At 44.0% G+C, this 13154-nt stretch overlaps 1 protein-coding gene across 1 annotated transcript; it reads right to left on the minus strand.

The window, feature by feature from the left end:
• Positions 1 to 8170: 8170 nt before the first annotated feature.
• On the minus strand, positions 8171 to 12362 carry LOC123628260 (CXXC-type zinc finger protein 1-like). Its single transcript, XM_045537882.1, has 10 exons — positions 12198 to 12362; positions 11283 to 11462; positions 11037 to 11132; positions 10694 to 10893; positions 10168 to 10375; positions 9958 to 10068; positions 9594 to 9643; positions 9328 to 9424; positions 8395 to 8547; positions 8171 to 8317 (listed from the first exon to the last, which is right to left on the minus strand). Exons 1-10 carry the CDS (start codon positions 12360 to 12362, stop codon positions 8171 to 8173), a joined length of 1407 nt encoding a protein of 468 aa, XP_045393838.1.
• Between the last annotated feature and the right edge of the window lie 792 nt (positions 12363 to 13154).

Raw genomic sequence — 13154 nt, forward strand, 5'->3', positions numbered from 1 at the left:
GTCTGTGTATTCTAAATTACCCATTGATACAAAGTGTTAAGCTTATAATATTACACACCCATTATCACTATGTGTGCAAAGATAAATCAAGGATTTGATTTCACGTGAAAACCAGTGGGGAATGTGATGAGCCGCAGTAATCACTATAGCTCTGTGAGCCACAGTGAAGCCATGTTGTGTACAGGCTCACTGCTGCTATGTGATTCATAGGCCCATGACCTATGAGCTGAGAGAAGAATACATGAATAACAGAAAAAAATTTATACAGTGATTAACTTGTAAGTGATTGTTTAAAATCACTAGGTGTGTATAGTTACATTGTACTATGCTTGGCTGTTCCTTGGAGAAATGTTCCTTGGATGTTCCTCAAAGAAATGTTCCTTGATTTAACTGATGCTATCTGCTTCTGTAAGGTTGCTTGCTTATGAATTATTGTAATCAACATGTTCTGAGCTGTATGTGTATTGTTAGTATTGTTAGTGGTGAAGGTATATAACCCCTGCCCACTTTAAGATCGGGGCCATTCTCTGTGCCTGGACTTTCCCAGAACAGGGGTGGTCGCTGGCCAGCTAATGAAGACTCACTAATTTGGCTCAATTAACTCTTTAGGTGGTCATTTCTCTCATCTCAGACCATAACATATATAATAATCATAATCATATCACATGAATATCAAAGCATATTTCATATCCTTCATTTTTTTCTTTTGGATTTTCCCCCATATAAATTAATACAAGTTCTCATTTGGAGATATAAGTCCCTATCTGTCACATACTGATCTGTGTTTTCATATCTGTCTTGATCCTATGAATTTTTTTTTTTTTGAGACACGGTCTTGCTCGCTCCCTGGACCAGAGTGCAGTGGTGTCATCATAGCTCACTACAACCTCAAACTCCTGGCCTCAAGCAATCCTACCACCTCATGATCCTTTGAATTTTTAATATCTTTTAACATATAATTAGAAAGAAATGTTTATCTGATCAAAATTGTTGTTCTTTCCCATTATGACCTTTAGGTTTCCTCTTGTACACTAAGGAACCTCCTCCCAGCCACCACCACCAAGGTTTTACAAAAATGTATTCCTAAATTTTCTTACAATATCTGTTATGGGATTGATTGTGTCTCCCAAAAAGATTTATTGATGTCCTAATCCCCAAGACCTCAGAATGTGACCTTATGTGGAAATAGGGTCATTGCAGATGTAGTTAGTTAAGATGGTGGGCCCCTGATCCAATATGGCTAGTGTCATGGTAAGATGCCCATGTGAAGACACAGTGACTCACAGAGAAAATGCCATGTGAAGATGGAGCCAGAAATTGGAAATTTTCTACCACAAGACAAGGAACATCTAAGGCTACCAGAAGCTGGAAGAGACAAGGAAAGATCCTCTCCTGGAGCCTTTAGAGGGAGCACGGCTTTGCCAACACCTTGATTTCAAACTTCTAGACTCCAGAACTGTGAAAGAATAAATTTCTGTTGTTTTATACTACCCAGTTTGTGGTACTTTGCTTCCAAAGTCCTAGGAAATTAACACAACATCCCTTTTAATAAAATTTTCTACAATCACATATCCAATCCTGCTGGAATTTACATTCTAGTGTGTTGTGTAAGGTGAAGACTTCACTTTTTTTCCAGATGGATGTCTTGTTCTATTTACATAATGAACTGCCCCGTCCTCCTGCAATCAAACACAACTTGTATCATATATATTCCCAAGAATTTAGATCAAATTCTAAATGTTGTGAATTTACCGCTTGTGTTTTACTTGTCTATTTATCTACTCCTGTTTTGATTATATTGATCTTTATAGCAAGTTTCCACTGGGCGTGGTGGCTCACGCCTGTAACCCTAGCACCTGGGAGGCTGAGGCAGGAGAATCTACGCAGCAAGTTTCAGTATCTCGTAGTTCAAGCACTTCCTTCAGTATTACTTTGCATTATTTTCTTAACTCTGCACATTTATGGCTACATATGAACTTTCATATTATCAAGTTGGAACAAAATTTAAATTCTGATTGGAACTTAATTACTACAATGTAGTAAATATTGGAGGCTTAATATTTTTCTCCTACTGTCATCTTCACCAGGTATATGGTATATCATTCATTTATTTAGTTTTAGAGTTAGATCTTACAATAGAAATTATTTTCTTCTTATCTGTTGAGGACTTTGTTGCTTCTTATGTATAGTTTTGTCATTGTGAATAGGACATTTGCCCTGTTTCATCTATTAACTGGTAATATAGAGAAAAACTATTTTTTATAATTTTCCCTTGGATCTCAGCACCCTATCAAGTCCTCTTGTTCTGGTAATTCTTTACTGGAATCTCTTCATTCTTGGTACAGAATTATATCATGGACTTCTGGTTCTGAAAAAGGTGGACTAAATACATTCCATTTTATTCCTCCTGCTGATCACAATAAAAATCTTTGGACATGTATAGTGGTGAAAAGGGCCAAAAAAAAAAAATCTTTGGACAAAATATATGTCACTTTTCAGAAGAGTTGAGGACAAAGAGAAGAGAAGGTAGGCTTGGAACTCTGGAATCAAGGAACAACCTAATGGTGAATTCCCTGAGGCTTTTTCTTGCTTCCTGTATATTATTCCAGCCTGGGCATTAGAGAAGCCAGAACCCACAAACACCAATGGGTGCAGACAAAAGCAAGTCTCAAGAAAAGCCTGCTCTCTTTAAGCCAAAGGGCCAATAATAGGGTAGCCCACCAGGTCAGAAAACTTTAACATACTTGTTTTTCAGACCAACACCACAATAAAAAAGCTGCTTTAAAAGCTTTAATTTGTTTTTCATTTTCTTCCACAATCATTTGTTTCTTATGGATTTTAAATTTAAACTTTAAAATTATAATTTTTATTTTACCAGAAGTACATATTTCACTTATTTAATTATGTTGTTATAGAAAAGTGCATGATATGCCACTATAATTAGTTTAAATTTTTTTCCTAACTGGGATAGTATCTCCTTTCTCATTCCTAACATTGTATTTTTTCTTTCTTTCCACCATGTTTGCAAAGAGTCACCAGTGTAATTGGTAATTTCAAAGTACCAGCTTTATGGTTTCTTTATACTTCATATTTTTATATTTAATTCTTCTAATTCAGGTTTTATTTTTGTTAATTACCATTTCTGGAATGGGTTCAATTTTGTGGTCATTTTTTATCATTTATTAGGTTGAGTACTTGGCTCATTTACTTTTTTGTTCTGTTTTGTCCTGTTTTTTTGTTTTTTAATAAAAGAATTTAATGCTGTAAATTTTCCTCTAAATACAGCTCTAATTTTGTCCCTTAACTTCTGGTATAAGTGTGTAACTTCAGTATCAGTTTTTTACTTTGATCCTGAGTTACTTAGGGAAGTGTTTTTTAATTTCCATCTGGTAAAATACTTTTATTATCATTTCATTGTTTACTTTTGATTTTCTTATGTCAGAGAATGTAACATTCTCAATTCTCAACTTTTAAAAAATTATCAAATTTTCTTTGTGGCCAAGTCATTTGATGGAATTTTATAAAAGTTCCATGGGCACCAGAGTAGAAAGCATATTATATATTTGTTGAATACAAAGTCCTCTTTCTGTCTTTTAAATCTAGCATGTTGTTTTTATAATTCATTTTTTTAAAAATGTCAGCTCTTAAATTCTGAAAGAGGTAAAATAAATATTTTAATTATATTTTTAAAGTTATATAAAAATATATTTTATTATAGTTAAAAATATGTATAAATATTTTTAAATATTTATTTAATATTAATACCTGTCCTTACACCTTGACCCAAGATTACAATTTCTAGAACTATATCCATAGAAAATAATCATATTTTTATGCAAGATTTAAATGCAAAAATTTTACCACAATGATGTTAAGAATAGTTGAAACCAAAACCATCTTTCACAAATATTTACTAATATTCATGGTATAGTATACAAATTATGACACATTCAAAGACTCAATATTATGCAGCTGTTAAAACTGTATACAAAAATACTTGCTGACATGGGAAAATATTTAAGTTAGAATATAAAGTAAAAAGAGAAGGTAACCAAACAACGTGATTTGTTTTCATTTAAACTAAAAGTGCATCTATGAATATACTGAACATTCACAAACACTGAAGCACATATCTACCTAGAAAAAAATATATGGGAGCAAATAAATCAAATTGTTAATAAAATTTATATTTAGGAAATGGTACACTTAGAGATCATTTTTATTTTCTTATTTGCATTTATTTATAGTATATAACTTTATATTATGAATATTATTATATAAACAAAACTAAAATAACAGAGTTTCAGAATATATACTGGCTGAGTGATGATATGACCCCGAGCCCCTGTGACAAGGAGGCCTTCCCAGGGCTGACAGCATCCACAGGCAGGTCTGAAAGGAGACGGCTGTCACACAGGGTCTGGCTCACTCATCATCTTCCTCTGCTTACACAATCTCAAAAGGGACTCTGAGTAGGAAACTTGGTCCCGGCTGTGGTGCGGTGAGGGTAGAGGACACAGTCAGGGGACTTGACTCTGGTCTAGGGTCCTCACTGCGAACCTGAGAGGCCTGCGTGTGTCACTCATCTTCGCAGGCCATTTTATTCATCTGTGAAAGGAGGAGGAAGAGCTAGAAGGGCCTTACAGACTGTGGTCGCCCTACTACCCTGCCAGTCTCTAAGTTGCAAAGAAGAAGGATTTTTCTGCACCTAAATCAGGATAGAGGGGAAATCAGCAGATCCCACAGACCGGGGGCTGGTGGGGGGAACGGGGGGACCTGGTGGGGATCAGCTGAGTGTCTGTAAAAAGCCGATGCAGAGGGGAGGACCCTTGCTAGGTGAGAAGAGTGTCGCTCCCACGTGGACCTCTCCCTCAGACACCCTGCAGAGATCCTTTACCCTCTCCCAAGATACCATTCCTCAGTCAGGGCAAAAAAATGACAGTTTCAGACATGAAATAATTTAGAGTATTCCGCCAACTTGCTCTGTTTAAGGAAAACACTAAAGGACCTATTCTAAATAAGAAGAGAGGCTGGGCACGGTGGCTCACGCCTGTAATCCTAGCACTCTGGAAGCCAGGCGGGAGGATCGCCTGAGGTCAGGAGTTCGAGACCAGCCTGAGCAAGAGCGAGACCCTCGTCTCTACTAAAAATAGAAAGAAATGATTTGGACAGCTAAAATATATATACAGAAAAAATTAGCCGGGCATGGTGGCACATGCCTGTAGTTCCCAGCTACTCGGGTGGCTGAGGCAGAAGGATCGCTTTAGCCCAGGAGTTTGAGGTTGCTGTGAGCTAGGCTGACGCCACGGCACTCTAGCCCGGGCAACAGAGCAAGACTCTGTCTCAAAAAAAAATAAAATAAATATAGAAAAATAAATAAATAAATAAAAATAAATAAAAAGAGAGATCTCAAAATAAGACAGCAAAACAATGGTTAGCAATGACTGTTATAGTAAAATACACACTGATATAGCTAACGTTTAATTATGACAGATGAAGTGACTGGGGATTTTGAATAAAAATGTTAAGTGAGATTTCTTGAAGCAGAATTAACTAAAGCAAAATATAGTCTTCAAATAAACAGCTTAAATTTTTCTAGAAAAATCAAAAGGCAATACTGTTCATCTTGCTGAGGCAAATCTAGGGGATAAAGCATCTTTCCCTATAAAGGTCCGATTCTATTCTGATCAAATAGTAGAGAAAACATAAATTAAGTCATGCCTGTTAGAAATGGAAAAAGTATATAATGGGACAATTAGTAAAAATAAAAATAAAAACTAAGAAGGTTCTGTTCAAAAATGAACAGAAACTTCAATAAGCCATTAGGAAGAAGAAAGGATAAAAATTGTATTTAGAAAATAATAAAGTCAATAATATTATGCACAATATAGTACAAAGAAGATTATCATAATTACACAAATTTAAACTGGCTGAATCTCAAGACACAAATATGGGATTAGGGTAAAAAATATATACTTATATAAAGTTACAAGAAGTATATCTTAAAGAGAAAAATGCAAAATATAGGTTTAGGCTAAGGTACACCAGGTAAGTGGCAGCAAAATAAAAGCTGTGGCTATGAATTTATCAAAGTAAAATTCAAAGTCAAAAGCACTCGATAGACAAAAATAATATACTTTAGGATTCCCCTCCCCCAAAAAACACAGAACCACAAGGATAAATTTGTTTTAAAATATCACAACAGATTTATTCTACCTTTTGATAATATAGCAGCTGAAGTAGACAGAAAGACAAAAGAATGAAGAAACCTTAATCATCAAACTAGATTGAAAAGTTCTAATGAATAATCTGTACCTAACAAACATAATACAGTTTCGTCTTTCATATCCATAAATGTTTTATAAAATTCAGTTGAGTGTCTGAGCCACAGGGCAAATATTAAATCATGTTTACAAGCTCATATTCAACAGGCTACATGCTCTGATCATAGTTAAAAGTATAATTACATAAAAAGAAAGAAAAGACAACTAAACTACCTTAAGAAGTAAGAACCTAAGAAACTGTCCTCAATTCCTAGAATCAAAGTGAGAAGTCAATTCTGTAATTGCATATTTCATACCAGAGTGTTGGGGACACAGCTACACATAGAGGAACGTGTATAGCCTCAGTTCCTTTGCTATTTAAAAAAAGACTGAAAACCCAAAAATAATTGAGTTGGGACTCCGGAAATTAGAAAAAAGAACAAAAAAGTTAGTCAGAAACATGAAAATAAAAACAAAAAAGTAAGAAATGCTTATTAATAAAAATAAAAGTTTAAATAAATATATAAGTATAATATAAATATAAAAATAGGACAATAAGCTGATTCCTTCAAATGACCGATTAATTATATGGATTAACCTCTGGGAAATTTCATGAAATTGAAAGGAAACAAAAAACATACAACATTAGTAATAAGAAAGGAGATATTGCATCAGACAGGTAAGTAATATAAACTAGTCATAGTGGAAGGATATGTGTAAATCTAGAGCAACATACTTAAATATTCCGGGAAAACATGTGAGCTCTTAGGAAAAGAGTATGAAAATTCACCAAAAAATTCTTAAGGGATCAGTGAGCATAGGGAAAAACAGGAAAAGTAGTTCAAGTCTAGCATTTGAGACATACCAGTACCCACAGGCAGCCCTACTGCTCCACTGGCACAGGAGGCCTGGCCAGGGGCTGACAAAGGCAGATGTAGCAGAGGTCCCAGTCCTCTTCTACCAAGCTGATGGGTGTGAAATTAGCGTGACACGATGGGGAATCAATGAACAGGACAGGCCAGAGAGGACAAGGCAGACCCAGAGAAGGGTGGTGCAGGGAGGGAGCCAAGACGTGATGGGTAGATTAGACCTGGAAGCGACTGGAAGAGGCCAAGGCTGATGGACAGGGCTGGGACCTTCTGGGATGGCCACGGGTAGAGCAAAATGGCAGGGCAGGAAAAACGGTACCACTTTGAATTCTCTTCAGTGTCCCCAAGTGGAAACATCAGGGAGGACTATCCCATGCTCCTCTATCCCCAATCTAAGAGGTATCTAAAAGGGAAGATCAACCTTTTCAACATTTTTCCAACATCTCTGGCCTGGGGCATATTAACAATTACACAGGAGTGGGCAAATTGGCTGTGGAGTAATCATGTGTCAATTACATACCTGATGGCCCAGATGGTGGTCTGTGGGGAAAAAGGGTCACCGGCTCCCTTGACAGAGGAGGACCCACCGAGCACTAAGTAGGCATCAGCTCACACCCAGCCCTGCATGTGCACTGCAGCCCCTCCTAAGTACAACTGCACTGTCACCCGCCACTATTGGAGGTTTGGAATTGGGTTTACACCCAGAGAAACAGTTTTAGGGAACATCGAACGTATCAAAAACCTTATTCTTGCAAAATTCATTAACAACTATGGACAGTAGAGATGAGGGCAGGGCAGATCTCCTGGTCTCTCCCAGGATCAGGGAAGAAAGAGAAAGAGGGATGGAGGCAGGGACGGGAACAGGGAATTTTTGGACATCCCTCCTTCCAGGGCAGGTAGACAGAGGGACCGCAGACCAAGCGGTGGACAGAGAAGCACAGAGGGAAACTCCAAGATGCCCTGAGAAAAAGGTGGATGGAACAACAGGTGTGTGGGGCATTCTTGGGTGTGCAATACAAGACCTAGGTGAGGCAGGGCTCAGCTCTCTGGCCTGGAGCGCAGGTCAGTGGTGAGCGGGTCGTGCTGTACCGTCTGGTGAAGCATCAGGGCCAGCAGCCCCGCCCGGTTGGTCATAGCGTTGCGTATCTTGTTCTCCTCCTCACACAGCTCTTCCAGCTTGTGCAACTGTGGGAGGTGAGCATGAGAGGCGGATTCTAGGACCCTCTCCCGCATGCCACCCACCCCCTGGGCCTTGGGCCTACCGCACGCAGGCGCTCCAGGTCCACCTCAGCACGCCGCAGCTTCTCCCAGCAGTAGTGGCGGTCACACAGATGTTTGGGGAGGCAACAGAAATTACCCGTGAACTCAAAGACATTGTGCACTAGTGGGCAGCCGCATACCTCATCTTTTGATACCTGTGGGGAAGAATTAAGGGTAGTGAGCTATGGAGGAGGGTAGCCAGGGGTGTGATTGGGCAGGCATGGCGACAGCGACAGGGGAGAGGAGGGCAGGGTGGAGAAAAACTCAGAGGAGACGGATAAATAGGGCACGATCAGGCATGGAGGATGGAGGGGTGAGGTTGACCAAGTAGGGATGGACGGGTGGAGGGCTGGAGGTGATCGGGCAGGAAGGACAGACCCATGGAAAGAGATCAAAACAGGCAGGAGGGGCAGGAGGGCAGGGCTGAGGGGGGGCCCGGCAGGGGGAACAGAAGAGGGGGGTGTTGAGGCAGAGAGGAGGTGAGGACTGCAGCAGGGGTGTGGGGGTGGGGCTGAAGCAGGGAGGAAGAAAGGATGTAGGAGATGACAGGCAGAGAGAAGATAATTGGGGGCAGGAGACAGGGAGAATGATAAGAGTTGGAGAGTCAGAAAGTGGGGAAAGGAACTGAGGGTTCCATGCAGGGAGGAGGGGAGAGAAGTGGGTGGGACAGGAATAGAGGGTGCTCAGGCAGGGAGAGGAGAAGAATGTGGGGAGGTGTAGGCAGTGAGGACGGGTGGGACCACCCGGAAGAAATGCAGGAGGTCAGTTGGGAAGGTATGAATAAATATGCACAGCCAGGCAGAGGAACATGAGAACAGAGGGCAGTCAGGCCGGGAGGAGGGGACACCCAGGGCTGGTCAGGAGATAGGGAGAGAGGTCAGGCCGGGAGGACTGGAGGAGCAGAGGGGCATGAGGTGGGGAAGGAAAAGTCTCACCTTGGGGTCCCGAGAGTGCTCAGGGCACAGCACTTGAAGCCGCTTGCAGTACCTCTTGCCCTTTGGGTCATAGACATCACAGAAGAGCCGAGTGGTCCTGGGGGGGAGGTGGAAAGTGAGGCGCTGAGGGTCAAGGAGGCCTCACCTCAACCCTGCCGTACCCTGCCCCTAACCACACCCACCATTGCCCCTGAGCCCACCCACACCCTGCCCTGACCTTGCTCCCCCTTGCTCCCGAGCCTGTTGCACATAGCACCCAAACTCACCCCTCAATGGAAGTAGGGTACAGGGACCCAAAGGACGATTGGCACTCATACTGGGAAAAAGGAGCACAAATGTGGACATATGCTACATTCCCTCCCATGATAAAGCTCCAAACAACACATCTTTCCCCTGTGGACCTCTATGCTCCTGTCTGCACAGCCAACGTCCCCTACTCCCACCACTGCAGGCTAATGCCCCGACTTTGACTCTCATACTGGGGATGGAGGAAGAGCACAAATGGGTAGAGCCATGGACGTGTGCTGCGTTCCCTCCTGCCAGTACCCAGGCAGCAAACTTACCCCTGTGGACCCCGTGTCGCCCCTCCACCCCACCCAGCACCATCTGACCTCCAGTTGATGCTCCAACCTTGGCAAAACAGCGCTCCATGTGGCGCAGGGCCATGCGCATATTGATGGATTGCCCACAGGAGACACAGAAGATCTTCGGGTCTGCTCTGTCCTTGTTACCTTTGTTGCTCTGCACCAGGCAGTGGAGAGACCAGTGAAACAGTACAGGGTGGGAGGGGCGGGGCAAGATCCCAGGTACCCTTATTCTCCACCCACTCTGCCCTTTCACCTCCTCATCGTTGCACACAGCCTGTTGCTTGCCACGAAGAATGATGGCCTCAAGTTCATGGAACTGGCACTCCAGGCCTTTCAGGCGGGTGTAGGTGTCCTGCTTCTCACGGTGGATGCGCTCGAGCATTTTCTTGCCTTGCTCATTAGCAATGCAGGGGCTTGTCTGCCACTGCTGGATCCGCTGGGGGAGGATCTCATAGATACGGCTGGAAGGGGAGACAGCAAGAAATGAAATGGGTAGATGAGGGCATCAAAGGAAGAAGAAATCGATGACTTAGTGAATGGTGAATGTACAGAGTACTGAATGGTGGCTGAGAGAATGTTGGTGAGTGGGTGACTGAATGGTGGCTGGCTGGCTGGGTGGAAGTGCTGGTAGGTTAGTGACAATAAAGATGGATGAGCGGGTTGGTGGATGGAATGCAAATTCGTGGTTATGTGAGTCGGTGGTTGGGGGTCTGGAGTTACAGATGGCATAGATCCCACCCTACTTCACCTTATGTCCCTTAACCTCCAGATGCACTCACTCAGCTGCCAGCTTCATGCCACAGTCATCCGAGCAATACTTGGACCCTGGCCGGGTGGGATAGACACAGCCAGGGCCCAGGCACTGTGGTGGTGGGGCAGGGTCCTTGGCATGTGTCTTCTGCTCGAGTTTCCCCAAGTCTATGTGCTTCTGCTTCTGCTTCTGCTTCTGCATCTGCTTCTGCTTCTGCTTCTGCTTCTTCTCCATCTGGGGGGCAAGAGTGGCCAGGGCAGGCCCAGGAGAGTTGGTGTCAGCCCCTAGTTCTGCACCCCTGCCCTGCATTGCACCTCCAACCTCTGCCTCCATGCCCCCTCTCCCACCATTTCTGCCACCTTCCACTCCACCTTTTCCTTTAGATCCTCCATGTGCTTCGCACTCACTGCCTGCTCCTGCGGCATGGGATCCAGGAATGGGAGCTCCACAGTGTCACTCACCCAGGGCTGCAGACCAGGAAAATAATGACAAGCTCCCCACATCAGGTGTCTCAAAAAGGTCTTTGGACACTCCCTGCCCCCTCTCACCTCATTGCTGACCTTCACTGCCTTTGTTGTCTCCATCATTCCACCCCTGGGCCCTGTCACATGCTCAACAGGCTTTGATTGCCAAAAATCCCCTCTGCGAGAGTCCTGGTATAGGTCAGCATCCCAAGACATGTCCTCTTCAGACAACAACTGGGGTGTGGCAGTTGTCTCAGGTGCCTCCTTTGCTGCCAGCGGCACCTCTGCCATCTGGTGCTTCTGGGCCAGCCTGGACTTCTGAGGTTGGGGCAGCTGTAAAGTGGGGAGGGACCGTAGCAAGGTCTCTGAGGTGGTTACAGGCAAGATCTGAGGGGGTTACAGGTAATACCTGAGGGGCAGGCCGGGCACGGTGGCTTACTCTTGTAATCCTAGCTCTCTGGGAGCTCAGGAGTTTGAGACCAGCCTAAGCAAGAGCGAGACCCCGTCTCTACTGAAAAAAAAAATAGAAAGAAATTACCAAGACAACTGAAAATATATCTAGAAAAAACTAGCCAGGCATGGTGGCGCATGCCTGTAGTCCCAGCTACTCGGGAGGATGAGGCAGGAGGATCACCTGAGCCCAGGAGTTTGAGGTTGCTGTGAGCTAGGCTGACACCACGGCACTCTAGCCTGGGCAACAGAGTGAGACTCTGTCTCAAAAAAAAAAAGAGATCTGAGGGGCAGACCCTCAGCATGAGCCTCACTCCCCATCTACCCCGTGGCCTGGACTCACCAAAGACCAGAGATTACAAGTAGGATTCCCTTGCTGGTGGGAGGAGGGATCTTGGTCAGCCCTAAGTGGGTGGGGACAGGCCCACCCAGCCCCAACACTCCTGCTTTATCCTCTGGCCAACCTGGCCTGGGGCTACTGCACCTGCCTGGATACAGTAGACCCTGCCTGCCTGGGAATGACTGGTACCACCAGGTCCTGTGTGCCCACTATATCCAGACATACCTGGACACATCTGGCCCCACTCTGCCTACCTGCATGCATTAGGCCCTACTTACCTGCCCAGAAAAGCTAGACCTCACCCCTTCAGACTTGCTTAACTCAGCCTGCCACACCTCTTCCTCCAGGACACATATGCTACCCTGCTTGCCCTGCACCATGGACCCAGACAAGCCCACCTCTGCCAGCCTGCCCAAACACACTTGGGCCCACTCCTCAGGCATGTTCGGCCCACTCACCTGCCTTGCTCTAGTGTCTCTACAGGACCCCTGTCTGCCCAGCCCTGCCCTCCTAGACACAGTTGGTCTCACCTTACCCTCCCAGCCCTGTGGGCCCCATACATGGCACCAGGACATACCCAGCCCCACCCCCTGCCAGACTCTGCCCCCCACTGCCCCTGCCCACCCCACGCCACCCCTGCCTGCCCCTGCCTCCCACCCCCCAGACTCCTTCACCCCACATGCCCCTCCCCACTTCCCTGACATACCTGGCTCTGCCTCACCTCCCAACATTCTGAAATATGCCAGACCCTATACCCCCTCCCGAGCATATACCAGACCCAGCCCTGCCTGTCCTGACCTACCCACCTAGAATAATTTCACAATCTGTATTCTGGAAAATACTCCTACTTGGACCGAGTATCACTACTTAAAATATAGAAATATACAAATAAATATGTTTGTGTTCATACATAGACACACATGAGAACAAATCGCTACTATCAGTGATTAAGAGAGCATGAACACACAGAGGCAGAACATGCGTCTTGAACAAGATAATCATCAGTTGAAGAACTCATACTATCTTCAAGCCAGAGATGCAATTTTTTTTTTTTTTGGAAACACGGAGAAAGTCCCCTTCGTAAAACCAAAGACGCCTATTATCAACCCCAAAACCCTCTTCAATAACCCTACACCCACCCTCCAGTCACAAAACCCAAAGTCTGTCATCGAACCTCTTTCAAAATCGTAGCTCCGGCGGGCCAAGGGCGCTAACCCTTAGAGCCTGTGGCAGGT

Source organism: Lemur catta, chromosome X (assembly GCF_020740605.2).
Source record: "Lemur catta isolate mLemCat1 chromosome X, mLemCat1.pri, whole genome shotgun sequence".
NCBI classification, from domain to species: Eukaryota; Metazoa; Chordata; class Mammalia; order Primates; family Lemuridae; genus Lemur; species Lemur catta.

Coding starts and splice junctions, on each gene's coding strand:
- LOC123628260 (XM_045537882.1), bottom strand. CDS start 12,362: ATGCCTGAGGAGTGGGCCCAAGTGTGTTTGGGCAGGCTGGCAGAGGTG. Junction 10,376..10,693: donor GGCATGAAGCTGGCAGCTGA/GTGAGTGCATCT, acceptor CTCCCCTTCCAG/CCGTATCTATGAGATCCTCC. Junction 8,318..8,394: donor ACCTGGAGCGCCTGCGTGCG/GTAGGCCCAAGG, acceptor CACCTCCCACAG/TTGCACAAGCTGGAAGAGCT.